Below are 26,908 nucleotides of genomic sequence, written 5' to 3'. Positions count from 1 at the left end.
CGCTGTCATGGATAAAAAACGTTGTTCTCGCTCACTCGTTGTTGGACGTTGGAGGAAGATGTTCGCACAATGCAGAGGCAGGAGGGAGAGGAAGGTGTGAAAGTCCTGTCACACACATACAGTATCACCAGGGCCTCTTTTTCCTGGAGAAATTTATTCTGTCTGCTTTCATTTCTGTCTCAAAAAGCAATTCTTTCAGCGATTCACTCAGTCGTTTGATTGTGCAAATGTGCATTCTGTGTGTGTGTGTGTGTGTGTGTGTGTGTGTGTGTGTGTGTGCGTGTAGGCACCTGTTTATTTGTCCAGAGAGCCATCTCTTCAGGCCGATATATAACAACCTCTCGTCTTCGTGGATAACACTTGGAGAAAATTGTCAATTTGGAAAGCTGGAGAGGCTGAGAGTCCTGACTGCTCAGCCGGAACAGACAGACTACGGGGATCTCCATTTTTCTTTTCTTTTCTCTCCTTTTCTTCCCTTCATCTCTGCACTCTGTGTGTGAGGTGTCTAAGTGTGTAGAGGTGTTTGTCTGTGACAGCGAAATGGTTTCTGATCACTTAAGACATTTTTTCCCAGTATTCCCAACGCCCCTCATGTCATTTTCTTTCAACAGAAATAGCTTTGCTCTGCTGACCTTTATATTGAGCAATACCTCCCCGACAAACTGACCTGGTATCAGTTCATTCTGCATGTGTCAGTGGTTTGGGGAGCGTTTGACAGCCTTGGACATGTTCACTCGCTGTAAGCTGTATTTTATATTTTGGAGTGAACTGTCCCTTTAAATAAGTATTCAAACTTAAATGTTTTGTATTCTTTGTGAACATACTTTTTATCTGGCCTGACGATATTCATGATATATTTCAAATGTGTGTCTGTGTGCACTCCATCCTCTTTGCCCTTGTGCAGTGAACCCTCACTAATACCTGAGAAACGGATCCAGCTGCCCCTCACTGCCACATCTGCACTTTGAACAGCCTCGGGGCTCAAGGTCACACAGAGGTGACAGCGAGGACTTCCTGCTTCAGCCATAGCTACCACTGAGGGCATATGTTTGGTATTTAGTGCTGAAAATTCAGGGATTTTAGCAACCTTGGTGGAGTTTGCATTTTTCAGTAATAAACTTTTACTTTATTGAATTTGACATCTTTTAGTAATCTTAATTAAATAACTAAAGGATTCAGTGCTCTTTTGCTGGACTTTTATTTCTCGCAGCAGACTGTTTTGAAGGAGCATTTGCATTTTTATGATGTGATATAAAATAGTCATACTTTAATTTACAGGTCTGTTACTGCCTGATACATTTCAAGAAAGTTTCCTGGAAAGAACTGCATTTTCTTGTATTAATTACAAGGAAAATGGACACAAAGTTCTGGTAAGTTGTGTTTTATGGGGCTTTATTGTATTATAGTCTGTGTCTTGTATTGTTCTTCTTGATTTCAGACTTTTTTATTCTCTTATTGTACATATTTCTTTTTTAGTTTTGTGTTTTGTATCGTCTTCTGTGTATTTTCGTGTTGCGTTTTATGTATTTTAAAGGCCCATAGGGAGGGGCATTGCAATTAGCTTCGGCTATAAATGCTGTAATGTGTGGTATTAGTTTATGCTACATACTTGTCCTTATACAAATAAACTAAATAAATAAATAATGTACTTTTAACTGCTAATTCTTGGTACCATTAAAGCAATAGTTTTTTTTGAGTAAATATGCTTATTCGCTTCCTTAATAAGAGTTAAATTAGAAGACAGATACCACTCTTATAGTGTGTCTCAAATCACATACTTCTATTAGTACACTTCTATGTAGTATACTATGTGCACTATGTACTCATTGGCATAGTGCACAAATTTCGACAGGGTAGTGTTGTCTCAAACCAAACACGGCCGTTGTGCACTCACCGGAAATGACGACCGCAAATTAGCTAGTTAGCAAACTAGCATTAGCATTCGCGTTACCAAATGATTACAGACTGCTAAATTAACCCAATAAACATACTGGTGGCTTATACCCGACAATAGTATAGTGGTGCTTAGTGCAAAAACACATGTATTTGAATAATGCAGCGACGTTCAAGGTCGCACATTCTTCGGCCGCTATCTCCAGTTTGAAAAGTGGTCCCTCCCCTTCCCCTACATAGCCAAGATGGCGACCATTGAGAGTGAGAAGTGTCCATAGTTCCACACTCAACTTCTTGACTGCTTTGAGTGCACCATCCGGGTACTCATAGTGCACTGCATTTTTCCATACTTCTCAGTGTGAACACACTTATGCACTCAAAATATTAAGTGTAAGTACAGAAGTACGAGATTTGAGACACAGTGTTAGTTACAGCTAGCATACTGTTAGCTTAGCATAAAGACTGGAACCAAGGGGAAACAGTGACCTTTGTTTTGTCTGAAGATGACAAACTCTTCCTCTACAGCTCAGTAATTAACATGTTTAAACAATCCCTTCAGAGTTTAAGACATTAACTGATTTTTTTTTTTTTTTTTACATTAGAGACCTTAATAATCCCCTGAAAGGATCATAAAAGTTGTTGAATGAAAACAGGACAGCTGGTTAAATTTGGGGTTCTTGCCCAGCAGAGCCATTTGGATGACACATGCCACATTTCCACAGCAGTCGGCTCTATTCATCTCTGTTTGACCCACTGATACAAAGCAACATGACCAACTGTCATATCCCATCATGTATTAGCCATGCCGAAAATGCATGAATGCGAGCCGAAGAATAGTCCGCCAGCCATTCTGTCCCCTCACTGTTCCCCATTATATTCTATGTGAATGTCATTAAAGAAAAGGCTGGTTCATTTCCCTGCGACTGACTCGAGCCCTGATCCTCTTTTGTACGACCTTCTAACACTGTTCTGAGGTGAGACGCAGAGAAAAAGAACGCGTGTGTGTGTTGTCAAGCCAGGAACAGACAGCTGACATTTTAATAGCATTTCTGGCAGCAGGTGTATTTGAGAGAATCTTATCAAAAGGCTGAATTCTTGTTACTTCTTTTCATCCCTCTTGTCTCTCTGTTTAGCTGTATCCACAGTTTGCTTTATACACAGTTTAACACAATGCAGGATGCACAAGCTGATGTAGACACACTGTAATGTGCATGTAACACAACAGAACCGAGCTACAGCTTTTACATTTCTGCTTCTTGAAGGCCGCAGTTTGAAAAACCTTGCATTGTGTCCGAGACCTGCACCTCCTTTGTTCACAGTTTGCTTTAACAAGAGTCTTGAGGATAGATTTGCGGCATTAATTGGACATTTGCATTTATGGGATTTTAATGAGGCTAATTAGGCCAGAAGATTGTAGTTAAGTCTTATAGTTTTGCCCAGATACTGAACAAGGTGTGAAAAGTGCTCTCACTGGTGGATAATTGTCCCCTCATCCAAACTTTTACCTTTTGAAGTGCTTTCCCAGGTCAGATTTTCACTAATTGTGACCTTCTAATTAATTGTGAAACAAAACAACGCTCTGCGGGAACCTTTTGTTGCTGTTTTTCCTTTGATTATGATGCGAAGTTTGGTTTTCCAAAATTAGACGAGATGAAACAACGAACATGTCGCTGATATATATCAGGCCCTCTTTTGGCTTTCAAGTTTAAAGCGCTGACTAGGCTGGAGTACAGTTAGGCCTCTTACAATAACTACTTTTGTTTGACAATATATTGTCCATGAAATAATAGTGATAAACTGTACCATTTTCATTTTGAGGCCAATTTATGCCACTGATGTAATGATACTATAACTGCATAATAAAGACATTAACCCCTTTCAAAGAGCAATTAACTTAATGCTAAAGATATTCAGATACTGGAATTGGATTGGAAACATTGATCTTTAGAACTTAGATTAAAAAGACTGACTGTGTGGTTAAAGAAAGCTTGAAATTATTGCACTATAATATGTAACCCTCCACCGACTTCTTCAGAATAAAACCTGATACACGAAGAGGAGCCAGGACTGAAGTAATTTCCTCTCGGTAAACACAAGTCGTGTGCTTGTTGACAGCTGAAATTATTAGGAATGAAGTATATCAGAGAGCACTGCGAGACAACATATGAAAGGCCGACTCGAGAGAAAACAGGGAAACAAAAATGAGACGACTCACAAAGAGGGTCAGGTCTGAAAGAAGTCGTTCACCAGCACATCTCGTCTCCATCTTCTCTTCTTCTAACACGCCATCTCGTCTCAGCTGCCTTCTGAGTTCAAAAACTCGGGCAGGTGAGCTCACTTCAGCTCGGCTGGATTTCTTGATGTTGCAGCAGGGTTACTTCTCTCTGTTCAGGCTCGTCTCTGCTCCTCTCCTCTGCATTACCTGACTCCTCCGCACATCCACATCTTGACAGCTTTGCTCTGTAGTTCTCTATTTTGAATTTTAAGCAAGCCTCACACCCGTACCATCCACTGGCAGTCCCGGCTTCTTTGAGACACTCGTGTCTCAGCTGTCTCAGCCACTTCTCTGTCACTCGGATGAAGCAGTGAAACTTTGCCTGGTTCCTGAAGTATTTATATAAAAAAAATGTTGTGTTAATATTATACTAGAAAGGTCAGTACGTTCGGGTGGAAAAACCTGGACACCAATTCATGGCACAACATCCTCTTTCACACAGAAAGAACAAACACTTTAAAGTTTTCATTTGCCTCCTCAACTGCTGCTTTTTGTGGAAAAGTCAGCACTCAGGGATCAGGCCATCTCTGCGGGCGGCCAAGCATGCAGACAGGAGGGAGTATTCAACACAAGGGACAGACGACATGTCGACAGTTCCAGCTGAGCTGCCATCACTCTGGTCAAATGATTTTTGGTTGTTGATGGTGCTGTAGCTCCTCAGTGTCCAGAGGACAGCAGAGCTGCCCATCAACATGCTGCAGAGAGACATGACAGTGCAGTTTTGGCTGGAACTTGACTCTTGTTATGGTCCTGGCTACAGTACGCTGTGTCTACCAGGGCTGTGTGCTGGCAAGCATCTGGCAATACAATACAGGAGTTAGGATTTAATATACTGCAATATTATGTGTTACTGTAAGCAGGTTAATACAGTATGTTACATTTTATTTAAGGGGACCTATTGTGCTTTTTTGTACTTTGTCTTTGGGTGCTCTCAGACCTAGCGTTGTCTTGCTTTGGTCTGAATCGGGGACTAATTTTGTTACAAATTTGCATATTTGCCTAGAGTAGGTTCGTGTTTTCACACCAGCATTTACAAGCGGACCAGATAAAACGCTTGCATGAGAAAGCTGCTCTTGATTGGTCAGAATTTCCATTTGTGTAACGTGACTGCAGTTGGTTCAGATCGAGGTCGAAACACATTCTCACCACAAACGAACCGCACCAGGGTTTGTTTGTAACCGGACACAGACCACCTCTTCAAGAAGGTCTCAGTCTGGTTGTTTTGGTGCACACCGAGTGCGATTGTGTTCACACCTGCCCAAACCAACCGCACTTAAGGCTAGTTCACATTACACGATTTTCACCCTGATTTTGTGTCACGGACACTATCGTAATCTTTTGAGTGTTCATTCCTGGTGACGTGTGTTTCTGTCAGCGGGAGTCTTGCCAACTGCGTTACGACCTGTGTGTGCACACCACAAGATTTCTCCACCGAACCCTCGCCGACAGAGCCCCAGATAACACGGTGATGTCACCGAACTACATTTTTTAACTTGTGATCCTGTAGACACCGCCATTGTTGTTGTTGCTTGCCGGGTTGTCAGTGTTGCCAGATCTTGGGAGAGAAACAAGCAACCAGGGCTATGGAAACAAGGCCAAACGAAGCGACTATCATGCATTTAAATAACTTATTAGATGGATATATATATAGAGAGAGAGAGGAAGGTGACGTTTAGAGAGCAAGCCCAAATAAGCAGCTCCACTTTAGAAACAAGCCCTAAGTCACGGCTAATAAGTGGACCTGGCAACCCTGCGGCTTGTCCTCCTCACATTTCTTCCGTCCTTCTGCATGCTGACGTGGGACGTATCCCGCCTCTCATTGGCTGATGCTCTTTCTCAGTCGTGTCACGCTTCTCCAGTTTTCTAGCATGCCAGATGTCCAGTCCCAGTTGCAGACGATGGGGCATCTTGCTCGTAGGCTCGTTCACACATGAGGACTCGTCGTGAAAGATTATCTGCCGACTCACCTCCAACCCAAAGCCGCTCTCGAGATCCTCTGCGATGTCAAAATTTCAGTGAAAATCGTGTAATGTGAACTAGGCTTTAGGGAGCAAACGAACTTGAGTTCAACAGAACCGACCAAACAGGGCAGGTGTGAAATCTTATACATGTAGTGTTCATATTAAAAGTTGTCAGACTTTCAGATAATGAGGCAAACATACAGAAGTAAAAGTAATAGACCACTGTGAACCGTTTTTTCTACTCTGGCTACAGTATGACGTCATGTTGTGCCAGACTTCCCTATATAGTCATCTGCTCAAGCACGCTACTACGAGCTACATGCTCACGTCAGGGAAACATGTAAACTTGGTTGCTAGTGTTGTTATTTGCGTCCTGATTTCGGATCATATTCCTACTGTAACATGTCAGGTTGTGTGTAAGTTTTTATGTGTTTTTTTACGTTACAAATTGCCGCTATTCTCCATTACAATCATTCTGAGATTCTTAGATCATTAAAGCACTTCTTAAAGGGAAGCATGGTCACTGCTATGATGCTCAGTCAAACATACTGTAGTGACCATCCAGAGACATATAAATGTCATATAGTCTGAGTTATGGAGTCATGAGGTTGCCACTGGATTAACTGTAGGCCTTTGCAGTGTTTAATTGTAATCAATTAAAAGATTTTAAAACCAATCATAAATTGCACACCCAGCTCCTGCCACCTGTTCTTATGTGCAGCAGAAAGGGGGATGGGGGTGGGGGAGCAATTAGAGCTCCTGTTGCTGTGGGTTGGATTTAATCTTTTACAGTGATGATGCCATGAAAGCTTTATCAGGAAATATAACGACTTGTTTGCAACAAGCAATTATTCATACATTTATATTTAAAATATCCTACTCCGGTGGCACACTCCACACTCCATACATGTCATGTATAACAACATTAAGAGACAGATCAGTCTGAAACAGATGCTGTACATCATCAGCAGCTCATTCTGGAGCAACATGTTTGTTATTCCTTTCAGATCCTCTCCCTCCTCAGCAGTCGTACGAGCTGCCTTTAGCTGCAGCACTGTGTGACATTTTCACTGCCATTGCCCCCATAGCTGCCCTTTTCCTGCCCGTGGTTTATCAACCTTGTGCATGTGCTCATATGGGAACGATGCAGTTTCGCTGTTTAAATATTCCAGGGTAAAGTGCATGAGACAAATCATCTTCTGAACTCTCCAGGTGTAATACCTTCAAAAAGGTCATGCTGGTGCTGACTTGAAAATGTAGATTCTCTCTCTTTTTATGCACATTCAGCCTCTGAATGTCTCCATGTGCAGGGTCACGTGTGTAGAATTTGTATGCAGTTGGTTAATCACAGCAGCACACCAAACAAGTGTCCAAAATGGGTTGATCCTCTGGGGAGCATGAATATCAGTACATGGAGCTGACTGACAGGGGTCAGCATTAGACAATTCAGGTAAAGTAGTTGTTGAGATATCTTGCAGTGGACCAAAGTGCTGGATGAACAAACAACTGATGGACATTAAGCCAGTGTGATTTCAGTTATTGAGTGTGACATTTCAGCCTTACAAGCTGTGGCCGCTTTACAGATATTTATTCAGCTTAGATGGTCAAAGGGATTGATGGACACATTAAGGGGACGGGCAAAGAATAGTTTATTAGCCCACTTGTATTCATACGCATGCACAACAGTTCCGCCGTCAGTCATGAGGCCTGATGGGAGAAGCTGTCTGCAGGCTGGAAATGCCACCGTCTCCGATATTGACAGACAGCAAAAACAGAGAGAGAGCCAGATCGACGGACAGAGGGACGTGGGAGGGAGCCAGAGTGGGTGTGTTTGTGTTGTTAATGTTTGATGAAAATACTGCAGTGATTTCATATTTTAGGCAATGAAAACTAGACAGTGTGTGTCATCTTTATTCTTCTACTATCTGGTACAATGTCCAAGTCCAATGTAGTCTATATACAGATTACAGTATGAGCGAAATATATGTACAAATAATGCAACATAAGGTCATTTTTACACTAGTTTGCAGGGCTACTATAAAAAGCAATCAAAGCACCAGCTGTGCTTAAGTGCTGTTCAGTAAATATTAGCATACTACATTAAGATAGTGAGCATAATGTTATTGTATCATCAAAATATCAGCATGACACTTAACACAACGGAGCATTGTTTTGAATATATATATGTACTATTTTGATGTCTCATATCTTTTTACATGCTCATTTCTGAAAGGAAACTTCACTGCCAAACACAGGACGTCACCTAAAGAAAGAAACATCGAAGTCATGTGTACAGAAGCCCTGAGAGGTAAGCGAGAAAAAAAAAAAAATTCTTGTGATCCAAGTCTAATCTTAATTGTTTTTTCTTAGTCTCCAGGTTTAAAATAAAAAGTTTAAACAGGATATTATTTTCTTTTATCTCAGCTGTGAAAACAGATGGGGAAAAAAAAGTTTGGGGAAATGATTAAGGAGGATTATTTTACTAAATGAACATTTCTTTTCACCTGTTTTCACAGATGAAAAAAGGTAATTTAGAAAAACTATTCCGGCTTTTTTGTTTTTACCTTTTTTTTACTACATTTTCATGTTTGACAGGAAACTAACTACCACAAAAATAGGACTTGGGCTCCAGAAACACAACATACAACTAATTTATACGGAAGTTCTGAGAGGCAAATGAGAGAAAAAAATTCTGTTTTCTAGGCCTGATCTAAATTGTCTAAATTCTCTTGAGTTTATAACTTAAAACAGATTTTTTAAAAAAGTTTTGCAAGTATAATTGGCAGTAGCTTTTTTTTTTTAAAAAAAAAAAACCCCTGTGAAAACAGGGGGGAAAAAAAAGTTTGGGCAGGTGAAAATCTTTATTTTAATCTTTTTTTTTTGTTGTCAGGATCATTGCTCTAAATGAAGCTTTCTATCTAACCTGTTTTCATTCAATTTCACAGATGAAAAAAGAAATAGTACCTGAACAATTATCCTGGCAAAACCTTTATTCCACCTTTTTTAAAAAAAACATAAACAGGAGAGAAAATGATTCACATCAGACTGAGAAAATGGATCACCAGAAATCTGTAAATTTAGTGTCCCAAGTTAGCAAATTATTAACCGTAAAGCAAAAAAGAAACAATTATGACATGATGCAGCCACCTCAAAAACACCAAGAGTTACTGCAGCAGGCACCCAGGGTGTAAAGAGTCCAATAAATTAATCTATAAAATCTGCCAGTTTATCAATAATGCTTCCCCTTCAATACCCAGAAACTCAAGGCAGAAACACTATGAAGTGACATGAATATGCAGCAGCTGCCTTTCAATCAGAGGTAACACTACTGTGTTAATGTGTAAAGTTAAATTGTACTGGATGGAACATTTTGTGCCCTCAGGTTGAATCTGACTGCACAAAATGTACAAAGACAGGCCACTGGATGTCTCCCCGATGGCCTCATTTGTTAACAGTAATTACACTAATGTCTTAAAATGAACAAGGAAGTGATTTATTGGTGTTAAAACGCTACATGTAGCTCCACTGTGACGGCTTTGGACTCTGTAATAATGGAGAATTTTAATTTCAAAGACAAAATGTGATGAATGTAGCTGCTAATTCCAGCTGGTTAGTGGACTGAAACACACTGAAGCCCGATTTCATCTCATGATCTCGACGACAGCTCAACTGAGAGGTTAGACAAATGTCAACCAGAGCAGGTTAAGTTTATTTCTTTTTTTCCCCTATAATTTAGAGTAATTGCCGTAACAGCTGCCAGCACACACCTGGACAATTACCTTCTGTGAATGCTGAAATGGCTGAATTGGCTGAGTGGCGGCAGCACCCACGGGTGAAATTGCAGACATGCCTCACACTATGATCAACTGACAAAACTGTCTGACTCATCAGGCTAAAAAGCTTTTCCCAAATAAAGGTTTATTGTGTGAATAAACTAACTGCTCCAACAGCTTTTATTCTGAAGAAAATCTGCCTTTTCTAGATGTGCATTTGTAAGTAAGGTATCGATTTTCCATTTGAACATCTTGACCTGCCCTGCATGTGACACACACACTCCCATGCACACACTCCAATCAAATGTTCTGCTCCATTGCCAGTTGCCAAGGTCACCAAACCTGCACACCTACTGCTGCTTAAAAGCAAAGAAAAACACTTTATTTTTTTCTTGCGCTTTGTGCTGCAGTTGGGCATTGATCTCTCTGTCTGGCTGACTCTCTTCTCTCTCTGCTCCAGTCCATTTTTCTCTTTCCGTACCCGCAAAGAGGTAGACAGAAATAAAGCGGCCTATTCTCAGAAACCTCCAAAAGGAAGTGCTCTTTCTCTCCCCTGCTCTCTCTCAAACCATGGAGCTGTGACTTCAAAGCCACTCTCTAAAAATGGGGGGATAAAAAAAACGCTCGATATGGCTCCTGCCCGGCATCGTGGGGTTGTTTTGTGAATGAACCAACATGCTGAGTAACCTGTAAGGCCCAAAAAACGCTACCTCTTTTGACCCAGCTCTGGCTCATTCTTCTTCTGTTCCATTCACATCCATAGTCCTCTATTTCCAATAAAATATGAACTGTTTCCACAAGTTTCAACAGTCATTTTAACTTACAGTGGTGCTCTGGCTTTCTCAGCCTTCAGAAACTGTAAAAGCCTATCTGCATAGACACAAATATACATGTTCCACACACTATAAATGCAGATTGCGGCACATACTGTACACAGCAGACTTTACAAACCCCAGCCCTCAAGAGCGTCTTATTAGTGGGTTAACAGCTGATGAGGCAGCTTCATAACAGGAGACTAGAATATCCCAAATTATAATATGATGTTGGTGTGTGTTTGTCAGATGAGAGGCAGCCAGGGAAATCATATTCATATGAAATGCAATATTTATGAATTCGGATATTGAAGGCTTCTTTCTGACTTCAATATTAAACCTGCTGAGGTGCCCTTCAAAATCTTGTAATAATCCACTCATCCTTTTCTCTGTTCTCCCCATCCGTCTATCTAATAATATCTTACTTACACACAGATATCCAAACACCAAGGAGATGCGCACTCAGTTTAGTGTTTTAAAAGAACATTTCCTCACTTTTCCTATTGTTAACATATATGTGCAATAAAGTTACACCATGTCACAAAGATCAGGTCATCTCAAGTGTTTCTTGAACATGACAATGAGTTCACTGTACTCCAATGGCCTCCACAGTCACCAGATCTCAATCCAATAGAGCACCTTTGGGAGCTTGCAGTGGAGCGGGTGATTTGCATCATGGATGTGCACCCGACAAATCTGCAACAACTGTGTGATGCTATCATGTCATTATGGACCAAAATCTCTGAAGAATGTTTCCAGCATCTTGTTGAATCTATGACATGAAAAATAAAGACAGTTCTGAAGGCAAAGGGGGTCCTATTTTCTGGTGAGGACAGTCTCTGAATACCCAGGGTTTATCACTAATCCAGATTTTTAAGGCCACACTTGTTAAATGTTAACCCAGCGATATGACAGTCAAGGGTTAAACCTGGGATAACACTGCCTGGTTTTGTTTTAGCACTCAATAATCCCCCAAATTTCCTCCCGGCTTACTGCTGATGCTTTGAAAGTGAATACAGACGACTGAAGTGATGCTCAGAGGGGCTGAGTGCAACACAGTGCTCATGCCAATGTTAATTTATACCAAAGGTTTATTTTATTCTGGCAACACACTTGACCTGTGCTCGTTGTCAGTAATAATCCTTACGAGCTGGTACTAGAAATCGTGATTTACCGTCAACACTTGACTGAATTCTGCCATTTTGATCACTTCAAAAAAGACTGAATGTGTGCGATGGTCAAGCTAAACACGATGCAGCTCCACAGAGACGATAAGTGACGCAGCGGTTTGAAGTGGACGTGATTACTGTGAAAACCACCCCATGACTCATGGCTTCATGAGTGTGTGTGTGTGTGTGTGTGCCAGCAACAGCATGGCTCAGGGGTGCGTGGTAAAACCTAAATCTTGGGGATTGGATGAGTAAATAGGACTGTTTGTGTAGTGACATGCAGCAGTTCTGTACTTTAATACACTCTATAATCACATTCTCTGCAGTGCTATACAGTAAGTTATTGTTTCCTGATGTACTGAGTGTGGATGACACCTAATTCAGAAAGTTTAGATTTAATGCACACACTGACACACTGGATTTAAAGCACACTCCTTGCATCTGGCTCCATATGGGATAATAAAGCACGACTTCCACTGACTATCTCTGTATGTGCTACTCATCTCTCCCTGCATTTCTCAGTCCACTGCTCCTCATTTGCATGACAGTTGAGAACAATATTGCCAAAGCAGCGAGACAAAGGCTCTCCCTGTCTTTAATTTTGCTCTCTTTCCTCTCTTTCAGGGCCTCTGAGATAATTAAATGTTTCACAGTCACCAAAGTGTGTCAGACATGCTGTTGCCAAAGTACAGTCCAGAATAAAACCAGCAACAGGCTTGATGACATTTCCTCAACAAAATGACAAGTGATAATATCATACTTACAATTAAAGTTACAGTAATCAACTTCACTGCAAACCAATTGGCTGTCGAAACAGGTGACAAGCGTTATGTCCTAAAACCAGCTGCCGGTGATTTAACCAGCTGAGTTGCAGGCGACATCATCAGCCGGCTTGAGTCAAGCTCAGACCGGCCTAGACTCACAAGTCAGTCTTTAGACGCTTTGCTTAACTAAAGACTGATGACTTTCTCCCTGATTTTGTGTTTAGATGGGCGGATACAATTAATGGGCGGATACAATTTTTAAAAAAACTCCCTATGTTGCAGAACCAATAGTAAATCTGCAGGGCGGTCCTTCTGTGGCTCACTGAACTCTTGTTCGTAAACATAGTCCGACTAGAAACACATGCAGCGGTAAGTCCTTCATTTCCACAATCTTGTGGACTGCGCACACATTTGATAAAACAGAGTTAAATCTCTCGGCATCCATTTTCAAGCTCTCTGTGTGTTTGTGTCCTTGCAGACGAGAAAAGGGGGAGTGTCCTTTTCAAAAATGCAAGAGGCGTTGCTTTGTTGCCGGCCGTTTTTGCCGGTGTGTTAAACACACTTCAGAAAGGAGTGTCCCCAGACTATCAGAAGGCGGAGATCTCTGATTGTCTGGTGGCCAGACTAAGACCGGCCAGTTACCACCAATGCAACTTTTCTCTAAAATGGTTTTATTTCATTGCAAATCATTGGTCTGAACTTTGAATGATTTAAAGCATGAAAGATGGCTGCCAAACATAAAATAATCACCATAGCAACCAGTCATCAAAATGATCAGTTCAACAATAAAACACATTGTGAATATTCCTCAAGATGGAGGAGATAGATTTTTCTTTTTCTCAATTTAACACATGCACACTCACACACCGAGGCACTTCCTCCCTCTCCTTTCAGCTATGATGCTTTCTTGGTTGCCATGGCAGCCAAGGAGTGTCTCTGGTGCCAGGCAGAAATGGGCTCTGATTGGTTAATCAGTATTCAGACTGCGTGTTTGCTTGGCTAGATGCTGCTCTGCCCTACTCTGAGTGTGTGTGTGTGTGTGTGTGCCAGTGCGTGTGTGTGTGAGTGTCCATCAAATGTCACTTATCACCTGAGAGATAAATTATTCCTTTCTCTCCTCCCGCCCTCTCTTTCTTCATCAACCTTTTTCTTCCCTTTCCTGCTGTTGTGAAGAAGAGGAGAGGAGGAGGAGTGATGAATGAGGGGAGGGTGATGATGAGAGGAGATGTGAGGAGGAAAAGAGGTGCAAATGGAAGAGAGGGGGTCAAAGGGGAGGAGCGAGCAGGGAACAGAAATGAAGACGAATGAGTGACAGCGACAGTATGACGACTCTGACCTCTGACCTTCACCTGTACCGTTTCATCTGAGGAGGCTTAGGTTGACAAACGGAGCCTGATTTTGAATTCTAATGAATCGTTTGGGTCAAATTTAATCCAAATAGACATCAGGGCATTATGTTATTCATTCTAATGATCATCAGTCTTGGTTTCAGTGCAGACTTTTAATTTCCCGTGATATCTAGATTTTATATGAGAACATGAAACGAAGAAAATTAACAGCAAAAAAACTTTTTTTTTTTTTTTTTTTTTTACATACATCAAATAACGCTAATGAGACATGGAAGCAGTAATTACAAAAGAGTGGGGGGTTTGATCTTAACCTTTTCAGAGTGATTGACAGCAGTCTGGTTGCCATGGGGACATCATGAAACTGCAGGCTGCCTTACATAATGCTAGTGTTGTGTGAAAACCTCATATTGTTGCTAATTTTCATGTTTCAGCCTCAGTTAAAAGATCTCACGCTCCACGCTCACGCGAAAATTCCAATCACACGTTGGTTCATGAGATAATTTAAAAACACCACTGGATAACTGGGAAGAAAAAAAACCAAGGGGCTCAAGCTGCACTGCTTTTTTAGTTTCACAGTTGTTTGGAGATACAAGGTTTTCATGAGACAGCAGTGGTGAGGGACGCTGGGGCTTGAAGTGGCCATGATTACTATGAAAACCATCTATGACGCATGCCTTGTGTGTGCATGTGCATGCAAGGGCGTGTGCACGTGTGTGTGAGCATGTAAGTGTGTGTGTGCATGTACTGGAGCGCCTGTTGTCTTTGATGATAATGAGGCAGACAGAAACAGGCTCTCAAGTGAGCTCTCAATGCCACCTCAAACACACTGCTTCAGCACGGGTACTGTCTGTGTGTGTATGTGTGTGTGCATGCGCGTGCGAGTGTGCGTTTGTGGCAGATAAGAGACCAAAAATCCCAACTCGATGCTGTTTTAATGAAATTAATCAAAAAGACGGGAAATCGAAACATTTTGTGCTATGTGATAACAAAATGTCATTTTGCTTTCCGGCTATAATTGGCTGCTTTTTAATAAGAGATTACTGTTCAGCCATTTTGCTTTGTGCATAATGGAGTTTTAGTTTTGCTGGTGGCCAAAGTGATCTCATTGATTGAGTCAAAGCACACATAGTGGAGCCAAACAGGGCCGTAGCCAGGATTTTAAAATCCCAGACTGTCACATAGTCAGAAAAATAATGTCCTATGTCTTTTCCTAAACACTTAACCTTGATCTCCATGGTAACGTCATGAGGTCAGGGAAAGGTGTGAAGGTGAATTGGCCACCATAATTATCGCACAGATGCAGGTTTTGAAAAAATGGGAAAACACACTAAAAATAAGCAATAGATTCCTTTCTCATTGCCACTAGACGACAGCTGGGTACAGGGCTCTGCAGTAGAAGAATATTCAACGTCATGAACACCCTGGAAAACAGGTTAGTTACCAGAAAGCAGCATGGAGGTCAGAGAAACTTGTGACTTCTGCAAAGTTATTTCTCCCTGGAATGCAATAGTAACATTTCCTATTAAAGACAAAAGCCGTGTGTTAGTGGGCGTTACTTGTGTTTTGTCCAGTGGGAAAGGGGCTTAAGAGAATCCGACTGCACTTACACAAGGCTCCATAATTGATGTGACATCAGATGTTATTGATGTGGGCCTGCTGTGGTGAAACTATAATGTTCCGAAGATGGAAAAGCACATCACCTTGATTATTCTACAACAGTAGCGCAATGTCCAAATTCACCAATTGGTTTCACACATTGTTGAAAGTTCAAAACACAAAAGCATGTTCGCAGGTTACAGCATAAGATGGAAAATAATTAATAAGCAACAGTGCATTTACATGAATTGTAGCATGTTTCCATAGCATAGAGAGAATTCTAAAAGCTCTTGTCATGGCTGCCATGTAGATAATTCTGGCTTGTTTTACTCAGTTAGTAACCTTTCTAAACAAAGATGATTTCACCAGCTGAACCTCATCCATGGTGCCATTTTCATCTTGTTGGACAGTCCACAGTAAAGAGGCAAATGGGACACTATATTGAGACTTTAACCTAGGTGTCCTCAATAGTAGCTATGGTGCTGAAGCCAAAGAAATGGCGACTGGAAACACTGTCGGGTCAAGCAATTTGTCATATAACCATAGAGAAAGAATGACTTTGTGAAAAGTAGGACACATCTTAATACTGATATTACAGTATGGGGCCCTAAAAGAACTAATGATTGTATAATTCATCTTTTGCTTCAATTCAGAAGAAGTATGAGAAAAAGGACCGAGCATTCGCTTTTGCTCAAGAGGTAGAAAACCTACATCTACCAGAATGCACTGTGCCACCAATAAACACTCCAATGGATAGGTAACATAATGCAAGTTTGTCTATTCTGACACAGGAAATAATATGGTGGCCAGTTGGTAACAAGTGATCTCAAATTACAAAAAAGGTTGAGCTAAAACATGTTTCAGAAAACAGTTTAGGTGAGAAATAGACGATGCAGTGACAGAATCTTGGTTCATATTTGATCAGCTGCTCTCTTTCTCTCGATCTGCTTCTATACTCTGCGTGTCCATTTTGGCAGTCGTACAAAAATGCTGAAGTACAGTCTGTAGTTTGAGCAAAAGCCTCAGAGCCAGCAAAAATCCACCAGATGACGCATTTCGCAGGGAGATCTGGGCACTGGCAAGATGGAGGGAAGTTTACCACAGTTCATTTACACACACGACCCACACTGTTTTGATACAAAGCTGGTTGAAAATCAGCAGAGTATCCCTCTAAAGGGTTAAAAGACATTAGACTGTGCTGACAGAAGGACTCCACAGATCTAGATCCTGTCATCGACTCCTTCAATGATCAATTACACGGTCTGCAGAGGATGCATGTGTACGTGATGGATGTTTGCACAGAGAAAGATAACGACTAATAACAGATCCATGATAAGGCCTTTGCAGCATATAAATTGTATCAGATATATACATGACCATGGAGGAACTACAAATTAGCAGCTGAAGCTATTCTTAACATCACATTGCTCACATTAAAGCGATTGCATTTGTTTGCAGAGAGATGAATCACACAAGCGCAGAAGGATGACAAAGTATGGAAGTAAAAACCTAAATTTATGCAGCAGGCTACAAAAGATGTGACAGTGCACATGATGGCAGAACAGATGGTGAAACTAAATACTTAAAATGACAGAGAGTGACAGGAGGAAAACATTTTAAGGAAGAATTACTGCAGGAAATGAAATCACGACCAAGTCCACAATCCTAATACTTTAACAAGTGATGAAAAACATTACAACGATCATCAGTTTGAACGAGAGATGAAGCATGCAGTGTTTCATTGGATATAATTAAAGTTACAGTTCTTTATAACCCCCATCTTGCTAATTAAACACCATGTTGCCCTTTAAAGTACACCTAATTTACATTAAATTTACATATGCAAATCTTAATGACATCCACCTAATTACAGTATTTGCTGGTTCATCTGTCATTTAAAGGAGGCCAGGCAGTGCGGTGTGATTGTGTGTGTGTGTGTGTCTGTGTGTGTGTCTTCCTGCCTGTCAACCTGTCTGAATGTGTCTGCCGAGCTGTCTCCACAGCTCTCTCCATACATGTCTGCCTGATAGTGGAGCTGTTTAATGGTGCTTCCATCAAACTCTGCTCTGTGGAAACTGACTGATGCTGCTTCTCTCTGTGTCTTTGGTTAATGTGGTTTAAGACAGAGTTAATTACACTTAGTTGTCTTACTTAGTTGGATTCTTTTTTTCCTGTGTGAAATTTAGGTACACTAATCTTTTACACTTTGCATCAAAATTGAAGCTCCTGTCTGAAACTATTTCATTTCTGGGATTTATTATTCAAAACTTTTTCAACATTGTTCAACATCTATGTCCATGGCAATATTTGCAGTAACTCCTCTAGGTGTTAACTTAAGTAGAGCCCAAGTGGACATTGTCTCTTTTTACTCACTTCTGGAAGGACTCTTCATGTCCAACATATGGACACCAGATTAAGGATGTAATGTATTATTTACAAGTGGAGAAAATCTGTTGTTTTATCAAAGGATCAACCACATGCCTTTTTGCCACCTGGCATTTTCAACTTTTGTGGCAAATATAGAAGCTTAAATATAGAAGAAACACAGGTTAATTAATTTGTCATCATTATTAATTATTTATTTTTTCTCTTCTAACTCTTTTTGGGATTCCCTCAACTGGTCTTGGATTTTCATTCTTATTGGTTCTGTGTTTGTCTGTTAGTACTTTGTATATCTTAATTGAATTGCTAATAGTGACACCTTGTTTAAAAAAGATTTGCAGCCCCTGCATTGTTATAGTTTTGAGGGGCCTGCTGTCAAAATGTAGTGTCAATACCTTAATTACTTCAGTTGATTTTGTTTACAGGTGTGAATTGCAAAATAAATTCATCAAATTGCCACAAACTAATTGCAGGATGATATACATATGTATGCCAGCAACACAAAGCTACACCCTTACCAACAATGGCACTTAAATGTAGCCAGTTACTGAACCTTTATTGCCGTTGAACAAGGTTATTATGGTCAACTTAAACTAAACTAAAAACTTACTAAACTGTGACTAACTAAATCAATATTGTGCATTTCAAAACTAAAATAAAACAAAACAAATATGAAACATATATTTTCAGGGTTTCATAATATAAAGGTATTGACAATAACTGCGATAATTAAAAATGAAATATTGATGTCATGTTAATATTGCACATATATTTACATATATTTACACTGTGTACATAATGTAATCTAAACATAAAATATTTACAGTGTAAATAATCCAGCGCCTCTAAAGTAATTTCCATTTCTTTCTGTCTGCTTTGTCTCTCTCCACTAACGCCAACTGATGGCCCTTTCACTATCCATTAAATGTAATTGCTCCTTTTGCCATTACAGACTTTCTCTTCTTTTATAAATTTTGAAATGATATTGTAATTGTGAACTCTTTTGGTTCCAATTGTCGTGTGGTGAAAACCTTCTCTTGTGCCAGCCCTTGTCTTTAGGTCGTGTTTTCGTAAGTTTGGTCACAACAAGCATGAGGAGGCAACAACTGCCTTCACAAAGTGTTGTATTGTTTGTATTGTAATAACTATTTCAAACTTCTTAGATATGTCCCCTGAATAAACAAATGGCCCACATATTGTAATAAAAACAGTAAAACTACTACTGAAACTGACTGACACGAAACTGAATTGAAAACAAAAACTAAAAACAGAATGAAAAACAAGAACTAATGATTACAAAACTATTAAACTCTGTGCTGAAATGGGTGACGACAAACAGCCCGCCCTTCAGTCAACACAAAGCATGAATGGTATGAAGAGTAAACCTATAAGTGAAGAGTGCTTAAGTTGAATGGATGAATAAAGTCAGTGATGACATCTATGAAAGTTTATCTTATACAGAAATAAACGGATGAGAGAGAGACACACTGTGCAGTAAATCAGTCCAGCCACACTTCCTTTCTATAAATCCTTTATTCAATATTGTTTTCTGTGTGTATACAATGGATTGGACACAAACTGTACAGTGCAGACAAACTGTTTGCATAATATGTATGTAAAGGTAACTGTACATTTACTGACAGACAGAGTAATCTCCTTTAAGGTAAACACCTGGGACACATTGCATCTGGCTCATAGCATGGTTTGCATTAGCCAGACACAGAAGGTTGTGAATCTACGGCTTTATTCAATGTGTTCTCCATCCTGCAGTTAATCACAGTCTCACTTTGAAACTGAACATGTAATTATATGTGTGCACTAGTTTTCATTAACCCCTGATCCAGGACTATGACACTACATATCAGTGATATAACCCGGACGTTTAGGTCACACAGTTCCTCTTGACATTGGGCACAGGGAGAATGTTGGAAACCCAGACTCACTCGACGGTACACAATCTCCTTTATGATTAGAAGGTGGGAAAAAACAGCATCAGGTTATGTTTTTTTTCATTGATGTCAATACAAACCATGTTAAATCATTCTGTGTTGCTGTAATACAGCATGTGACCACCAGTGGCAGCACTGATTGAGGAGGAAAACCTAAACCATCTCTCGTTAGTTTACAGCTGCGTAACACCATTTTTGCCCACCTTAAAAGTCACAATATGTAATACTATATGTTGTGTGACGGTCCTTAATCAGGGCATCTATTTCTACATCTACCAGCATCTAAAATAACTCCCTGAGCACAATCCATCATTGTTAAATGAAGCAGCAAAGGAAATCAAACAATTACTTACTGTTTTTTATAATTTTCCTGCTCTCAGCCTCCAGAATTAAATATTGATGCTCTGCTGAAAGTATTCCACGCAAGACATGCATTAGTGTAACAATGTTAGCGATATGAAGTAATTTTGATTCATTCTTCCTTTGCTCCATTAATGCAGTGATGGATTGTGCTTGGAAACAATGTGTCTCTGTGAGTTGTTTCTGATGCCACGGGAAAATGTAAAAATTACACAAACATCAAAAGTGGCTGCAGCAAACCAACGAGCCAGATGCAAAGTTTCACTGGTGCTACACTGTAAATGTTTGTTTTGTTTATGATAACACATTTCCTAAATTACCACATGCATTAGCCCCAGTCATCTTTCCTCTTTTAAAAAACATGCAACAAGTGGGAAACAGTCCGAACAGAGAGAGGAGGAGGAGAAAAGAGGAGGTGGGAAGAAGTTCTCTGGCTGCGTGATTACAAAACGAGCAGAGAGCAAAAGCTAGCATAGTTACAGTGAACAGAAGATTGGGGATCAAAGGATAATTGAAACGTAAAATAAGATGAAGAGTGTGTGTCTGCTTTGTGTGTTTGTGTGGGATGAGTGTTGAGAAAAAACAACAACAGGAGAGTGCGTTTACTGTCTCGTTTCAGATTCAGATGTAATAAGGCAGTCTTTTGTCAGAGGAATAAAGTGGAATGGAGAAAAAAGGAAAAAGAAAAGAAAACCTGAGGGAGACCAGCTACATCATGAGTACAGTGCGAACCATTACATGTCCCTGTGTCTCTAAAGTGCACCTGTACTGCAGTGGTCGGGTCACACAAGCCTTTTTGTCCCATTATGTTCTCGTGTCCATTTTCTGATTTCAGAGCTACAGTTCATGCAGGACAAAGTAAGATGGCTACATGTGTACCTGCCATGAGAACACAAGTGGTACTTGTATGTGGAAATTAAAAGTGACCCGGGTTGTCATGATTGCTCACTTCTAATTAAATCAGCTGCTCTCTTTCCTGTGCAGAGCTCGCTGTTAGATATCTCATAATTGTAGCCTTGGTACCTGGCGAACCACCAGTGGAGAGAAATCTCTCAGGAGACACTGACAGTAATTGCGCCGTCGTTGTTTGAACCAGTAACTGTGATTACCAGCCTGGAAACACTATTGTAGCAGTGTCTTTGGTCAGCAGCCAGGAAACCAGGCCCCTTTTTCTCTGGCCTCAGCTATCATTAATTCTTGAGCATGTGCCACAGATCTTCAATAGCTGCTTTCACACGTGGACCCTACTTCTAACCTAACAAGCTGGGCCTCTTTGAACGGAGGAAGATTTGGTTCTTTTGCTAAGTCGATCTTTTTCCTCTGCCAGCAGTGCAGACAAATTAGCTGCTTGATAATCGTTCAGTGGAAAGCAGTTGCTGTCCTGGATTGTATCTCTTAACGTTTGCTCAGGCAAATACAAAAACATCATACTCTATGCTGTAATTAAAGTGGCTTCTTAGACACAAGCAGCGGAGACAACACAGGACACATTAAAAAATAAAAGTTTACAGACCTGATTGTCAGGGTTTGTTTTTTTTTTACGTAGTAACCCCTACTGTGACACAACATTACATCCACATTTCTTTGACGTGACACAAGCACAACACCGGTTAAAAGACTTCTTCCACATTACCGTCATCCCACTTCGACAGAGCTGGAGTCAAGCGACTTTGAGAATTTGGAAATCTTGGATAAACCCTGCTGGAGCCCAGGACGGCCGAGTGTTTAGCATAAATCTGCAGCCACCCTGGATCTCACATCTCGAGCTTGGCTGGGGATGAGAGGCACTCACATAGCAAGAATCTACAACCAGCAAACATTCTCATGATACATGTCACGTGCACTTGCAGATTTCCAGGGTACACAGAAACTCTGATCTTTCTTTTATTTCACACATATTTCACTGACATCTTTCTTTTATAAAATACCTTTATATCAAACAGTAGCTATGGATGTGAGACTAGATATGTTTACGCAATGTGAGCTGCTCAGCCACACATATTTGAAGGCAAGTAACAGCTAATGAGAATCAGAGGAGAGAAAAATGTGGTGAATGTGAGGAACAAATCTGAGAAATGCCAATTAGAAACACTGTGAGCTGTCTTGTATTTTCACAGTCTCTTCAGCAGCCGAGTGTATCCTCTGTACAGTACAACACAGCGTGACAACATGAAACATGTCGGAGAGGCTTGGCTTGTGTGCAACAGCCGCAGTGTTTGACCTGCTGCACAGACACACACCTGTTGCTGAGGCTGGGGGTAGCTCGTTTAATGTCGGAACAACTGTGAGGATTAATCATACAGCCTTGTGGTTTTGTGTCTAGGGCGGCCGCTTTGTCTTGTCTCTTTGTAGTTTTGGGAACGTCAGTGGAGGTCATTCATCTTCAGCAAATATGACAGTGTTTCAAGGATCTGATTAAAATGCAAAGTGGTTACTTTGCTTAAAAATCAGGATTCAAAGTGAGAGAGACGCACAGTTTGTGTTTCTTACTGAATATATTCATTCATCTGTGCCTCATTGTCGCTGACACTAATATGAAGTGTGGGATCACAGTATTAACATCTCCTCAGGGATATGACGGACTACTGGTGTAACTTTCTGAAGAGTTAATTGGCGTCTAGTCTTGCTGTCTTAGAAAGACGAGTAAACAGAGAGCCTGGGTGTCGAACAGGATTCAAGTCCAGAACAGATTGGTGCCATGTTGACTGTCACAGTGAGAGGGCAAAGCATGGGAATCTATTTGGTTTAATTTCATTTCAAGGCATTTGATTTTCTGCCCTGTAGTTCGAAACATTTCACTCAGAGCTGCATTTCAGTGGTGGGATTTGAAACTGCAATCAGTGTGTGCTGTTTGTTTTTGGCGGTTACACAAACCACATTTCTAATACTGTTTTAGTAATGTAACCTGCTGGTATAGGACGCTGTGCAGGCCAATTTAGAGCCACAATGTGAAGTTCACACCCTCTGTCTTGTCAAAAAAATATATTTCCTCCTGAAATTAAAATACATATGATCAGATCAGCCCTGATCCACGCAGACATACTGGCCTTGTTCAGACTGCAATCCCAAATCCATTTTTCATTATATCCAGATTGTAATCAGATTGATTTTAGAGTGTGTGGACAGCAAAAAAAAACACATTTGGAGGTGATTTGAAATGCGATTTCTCAGCCTGGACGCTCATATCGGATTTCAAAGTATCTTTTGCATCACTGACAATGCGTCACACAATGATGACGTCAAATCCAGAGGGACAGAAGTGCTGAGCAGAATCCATTCTGCTTCTAGATGAGCACTATGGACGAGCATGTGTGGTACAACAGAGTAGTTCTGCACCACGACTTCAAAGTTTGATTGTTTGGTGGTCAAAATGGTAGACCTCCATCAGGGGCGACGCTGGATAGTCAACGACTTGACGATTTGATCTAAGGAGCCTGATTCAACTGCTAATCTCACAGTGGAATCGTCATAGCTGCGGGAAAATGTGGTTATGAAACAAAGGATCATGCCATTCAGCTCACGGTGGTGCTGACTGTCTGATTTTTACATAGAATTGTTTGGGTTAAATCATAGCTTGTTTTGGTAGCGCTAAATATTTTTTAGACTTCTCAATGGTTCTGTCACAATAGAATCAGTGGCTTGCATCTTTCTGTCTCAAAGTTCTGTTTACAGCCACAGACAGCAAGCAGAACCCAAACTAAGTGGCGTGTTCTGTCTGTCTATCGATCTCTTATGTTCGCTCTTTTTACTGTGGACATCGCCACATGTACACACTCACCCCGTACACACAATATACAGGGCTGAATGGAAGATGTATAATTATAAAACAAGTTCTATTTCAAAATTAAGAACATGAATCATTTAGCAAAAGAAAACAAAACATGATTTGACAATGAGTCAATGATCGGCAACACTTGATGAATCAGATTCGACTTTGCAAATTCTTAGTTGGGGACACCCCTAACCTCCATTTCTTATGCTTCTGCGTTGGAAAGCCGCGTCATCAGCATAGCCACGTTGTTACAGATGTTGTTAACACACACTCTGTACACACAACTCTAATCTGATCACTTGCAAATAACAGTGTGGACAATCTGTCTTAAAAATTTGATTTGCCTGCAGTCTGAATGCAGCCAGTGACACACAGATCTGCATCCACTTGTGCAAAGTATCCACATACTGTGTATATATGCTACTTTAAAACTGTACTCCTCTAAAATTAATATTTATTTGAGAGCTGTAATAACTTTGAAGATTAGGACATGTGAAGACCTGGCGTGTATTGCTGTCTACCTAAGTGTCTTTTTTGAAAGAACCACTGGGCAGTTAAGTTCAACACAAAGTGGCTTTAACATCATTTACCCTGTTCATTTTTACCCTCATTCCTACCTTTAACTTCAAGTACTTGGGAAGGCAACAGAAAGGAAAAATACTACTGACCGTTCTTGAGGTTTGACCCTCTGCAATTTCTGCTACTCCATGTAAACACTGACTGCTACCATGCTGTTTGGACGCCAGCATGCCTCCTGTGCACTCCGTGTTGCTACAAACAGGGAATTTGTGGAAATCGTTCTGGCTTCAGCTACGCACTAATTTGAGCAACTTGATACCAAAACTCCTTACTTGACACGTCAGCTGTTCTCCTCCTCTCCTGAGCTACACTTGTGTCAGTGACGTTATGGAATTCAAAAGGGGACAGAAAAAAAAGACAGAGAGGTAGACACTAAAATCTCTTTTGTGTCTGTACAACAACGTAGCTCGATAATCACTAGTGCTCTGTGTATGCAGAATACAGTAATAAACCATCCAACAAAAAGATAACAAAGGCATACTGAAAAGACAAACATGCTTTAAGCTATGTGGTGTCAAATAAGAACTCTCTCTTTTTAACAGCTCGTATGTTCGTATCGTATGTGATTAAAATCAGGGACATGTCATACGATGGGTTGCCTTGTATATAATGCAGAGGGCCATTTTCAAGTACATTTCATTATAAGCTTAGTAGAGAAGGTCTTGTGCCAAATCTTAATTGATCGATGACTAAGCATCCTCTGAATCATCAGTGTTTGGTATTTAAAGCATTCTCTTTGCCCGATGTTTGCTTTAATCTGTTCTTTATTTACTCAAAGATCGAATCCAAGTGGTCGATTTTGGGTAGGAGTTGTGTGCATGTGTGTGTGTGTGTATGTGTGTGTGTGTGTGTGTGTGTGTAGCCACCAGCAAGCAAGCATACCTGGCAACAGAAAACAGTACTATCAGGAGAGGAAAAAAAAGGGGCCTCATTCTTACAGATTGTCACAGAAAAATACCGGTGAAGACGACATTTTTTTCCATTTTTTCTTTGTTTTGTTTATACTTTAAGAAGTCATTTCGTGTCCCACATGAGGGCTGTCCCAGTTCCAAAATATCCGTCTGGCATTGGCCTGACTTTACGGTCTTCATCCTCCTCTTCCCCCCAGCCACCAGCCGCAGTGCTCTTCCCCACAACATCGGATCTGTCCAACAGGGGAAGAGCTGAGGCGGGACGTGCGGCCCCACTGCTGACCAGTCAGAACTTGAGCTGTTGTTTGTTTGGTTACCTTTTGTTGCAGTTTAGTTTTGTGAGAGCACAGCAGCGGGGCGAGTCTCTGGCTTTTCCTGGCCTCCGGTTGGCCAGGGGAGAGTTAAACGGGGGGCTGGGTTATGTCTCCTCTTTGTCGGGTTTGTTGACTGGTTTGCCGCCATTCATGACCACCGGTTCGCTGGTTGTGCTTTTGGAAGGCGGGCCCCCGGCGAGTTTAGGCACCGCCTCCCCTACGTCGTGCAATGAAGGCTCTCGGTACATCGCAACTAGTGGTGGGAGAAAAAGGCGGACGGGGAAGTGGGAGGAGGGTGAGGAAAGGAAGGAAGGAGAGAGATTAAAGAAAGTATACAGGAGAAGGAGTGGGAAGAGAGGAGAGTAACAAGGATTAAAAAGGGGTAAAAGACAAGATAAGTAAAGCATGAATGAATGAAGGAAACAAAGAGCAGGAGGACAAGATTTGTCTTTATAATCTCATAAAACTAAAAAATAAAATAAAACTTAAAGCAGCATTATGCAAGAATTGGTATTTGCCTGAGTGATCTGTCTCACAGCTACTGGAAAAACCAAGACAATCAGCAGAGTGTACATCCCTGCCAATATTATTCATGAAAGATTGCTAACTAAGACTGTAACTTCATCAATGTCATCCCTTACTCATGAAGCCTTGTGCCTTGTGTTGACAAGCTGAAGGATTAAGAACCAGTAAATACGACGTCAGAAGCCAAGGGAACATGCCAACTAACAGCAGGGTTTCCCACGTATTTATTTATTGGTGGCAGCCCGCCACGATACCAACATCTGCCGCCACATATTGATTTTATATTTCTGGAGCTGTAGTGTTCATTCAGAGTTATTAATTGCATCACACTCTTGGAGTGCAGATTGTACTCTGAGCACAGACGGAGCAGCAGAGCGCCAGATGCAAGTGAAACTCAACCGTATGTTATGCTAGGTCGAATAGTTTGCTTTCACTTGCCTCTGCAGCAGCTGCTCCTCTCGTCCACTGATCTGATCAGCTCTGGTCGCATAAACTGATCAATCATTCACCCTGCAACTCAAACT

General features: G+C 40.9%; 1 protein-coding gene across 2 annotated transcripts in view; it reads right to left on the bottom strand.

Moving 5' to 3' along the window:
* Positions 1–19,496: 19,496 nt before the first annotated feature.
* Positions 19,497–26,908, bottom strand: part of LOC125884950 (fibroblast growth factor 14-like) — a 71,068-nt gene continuing 63,656 nt past the window's right edge. For both annotated transcript variants that reach the window (XM_049570258.1, XM_049570257.1), the window contains exon 5: positions 19,497–26,112. In XM_049570258.1, the coding sequence (XP_049426215.1) occupies positions 25,964–26,112 (149 nt within the window). In that variant the 3' untranslated portion in view covers positions 19,497–25,963. The remainder of the gene's footprint in view (positions 26,113–26,908) is intronic.

Source organism: Epinephelus fuscoguttatus, linkage group LG24 (genome assembly GCF_011397635.1).
Source record: "Epinephelus fuscoguttatus linkage group LG24, E.fuscoguttatus.final_Chr_v1".
NCBI classification, from domain to species: Eukaryota; Metazoa; Chordata; class Actinopteri; order Perciformes; family Serranidae; genus Epinephelus; species Epinephelus fuscoguttatus.
Note: the sequence above shows the minus strand (reverse complement) of the source record. Positions and strands in the feature narration are given on the sequence as shown.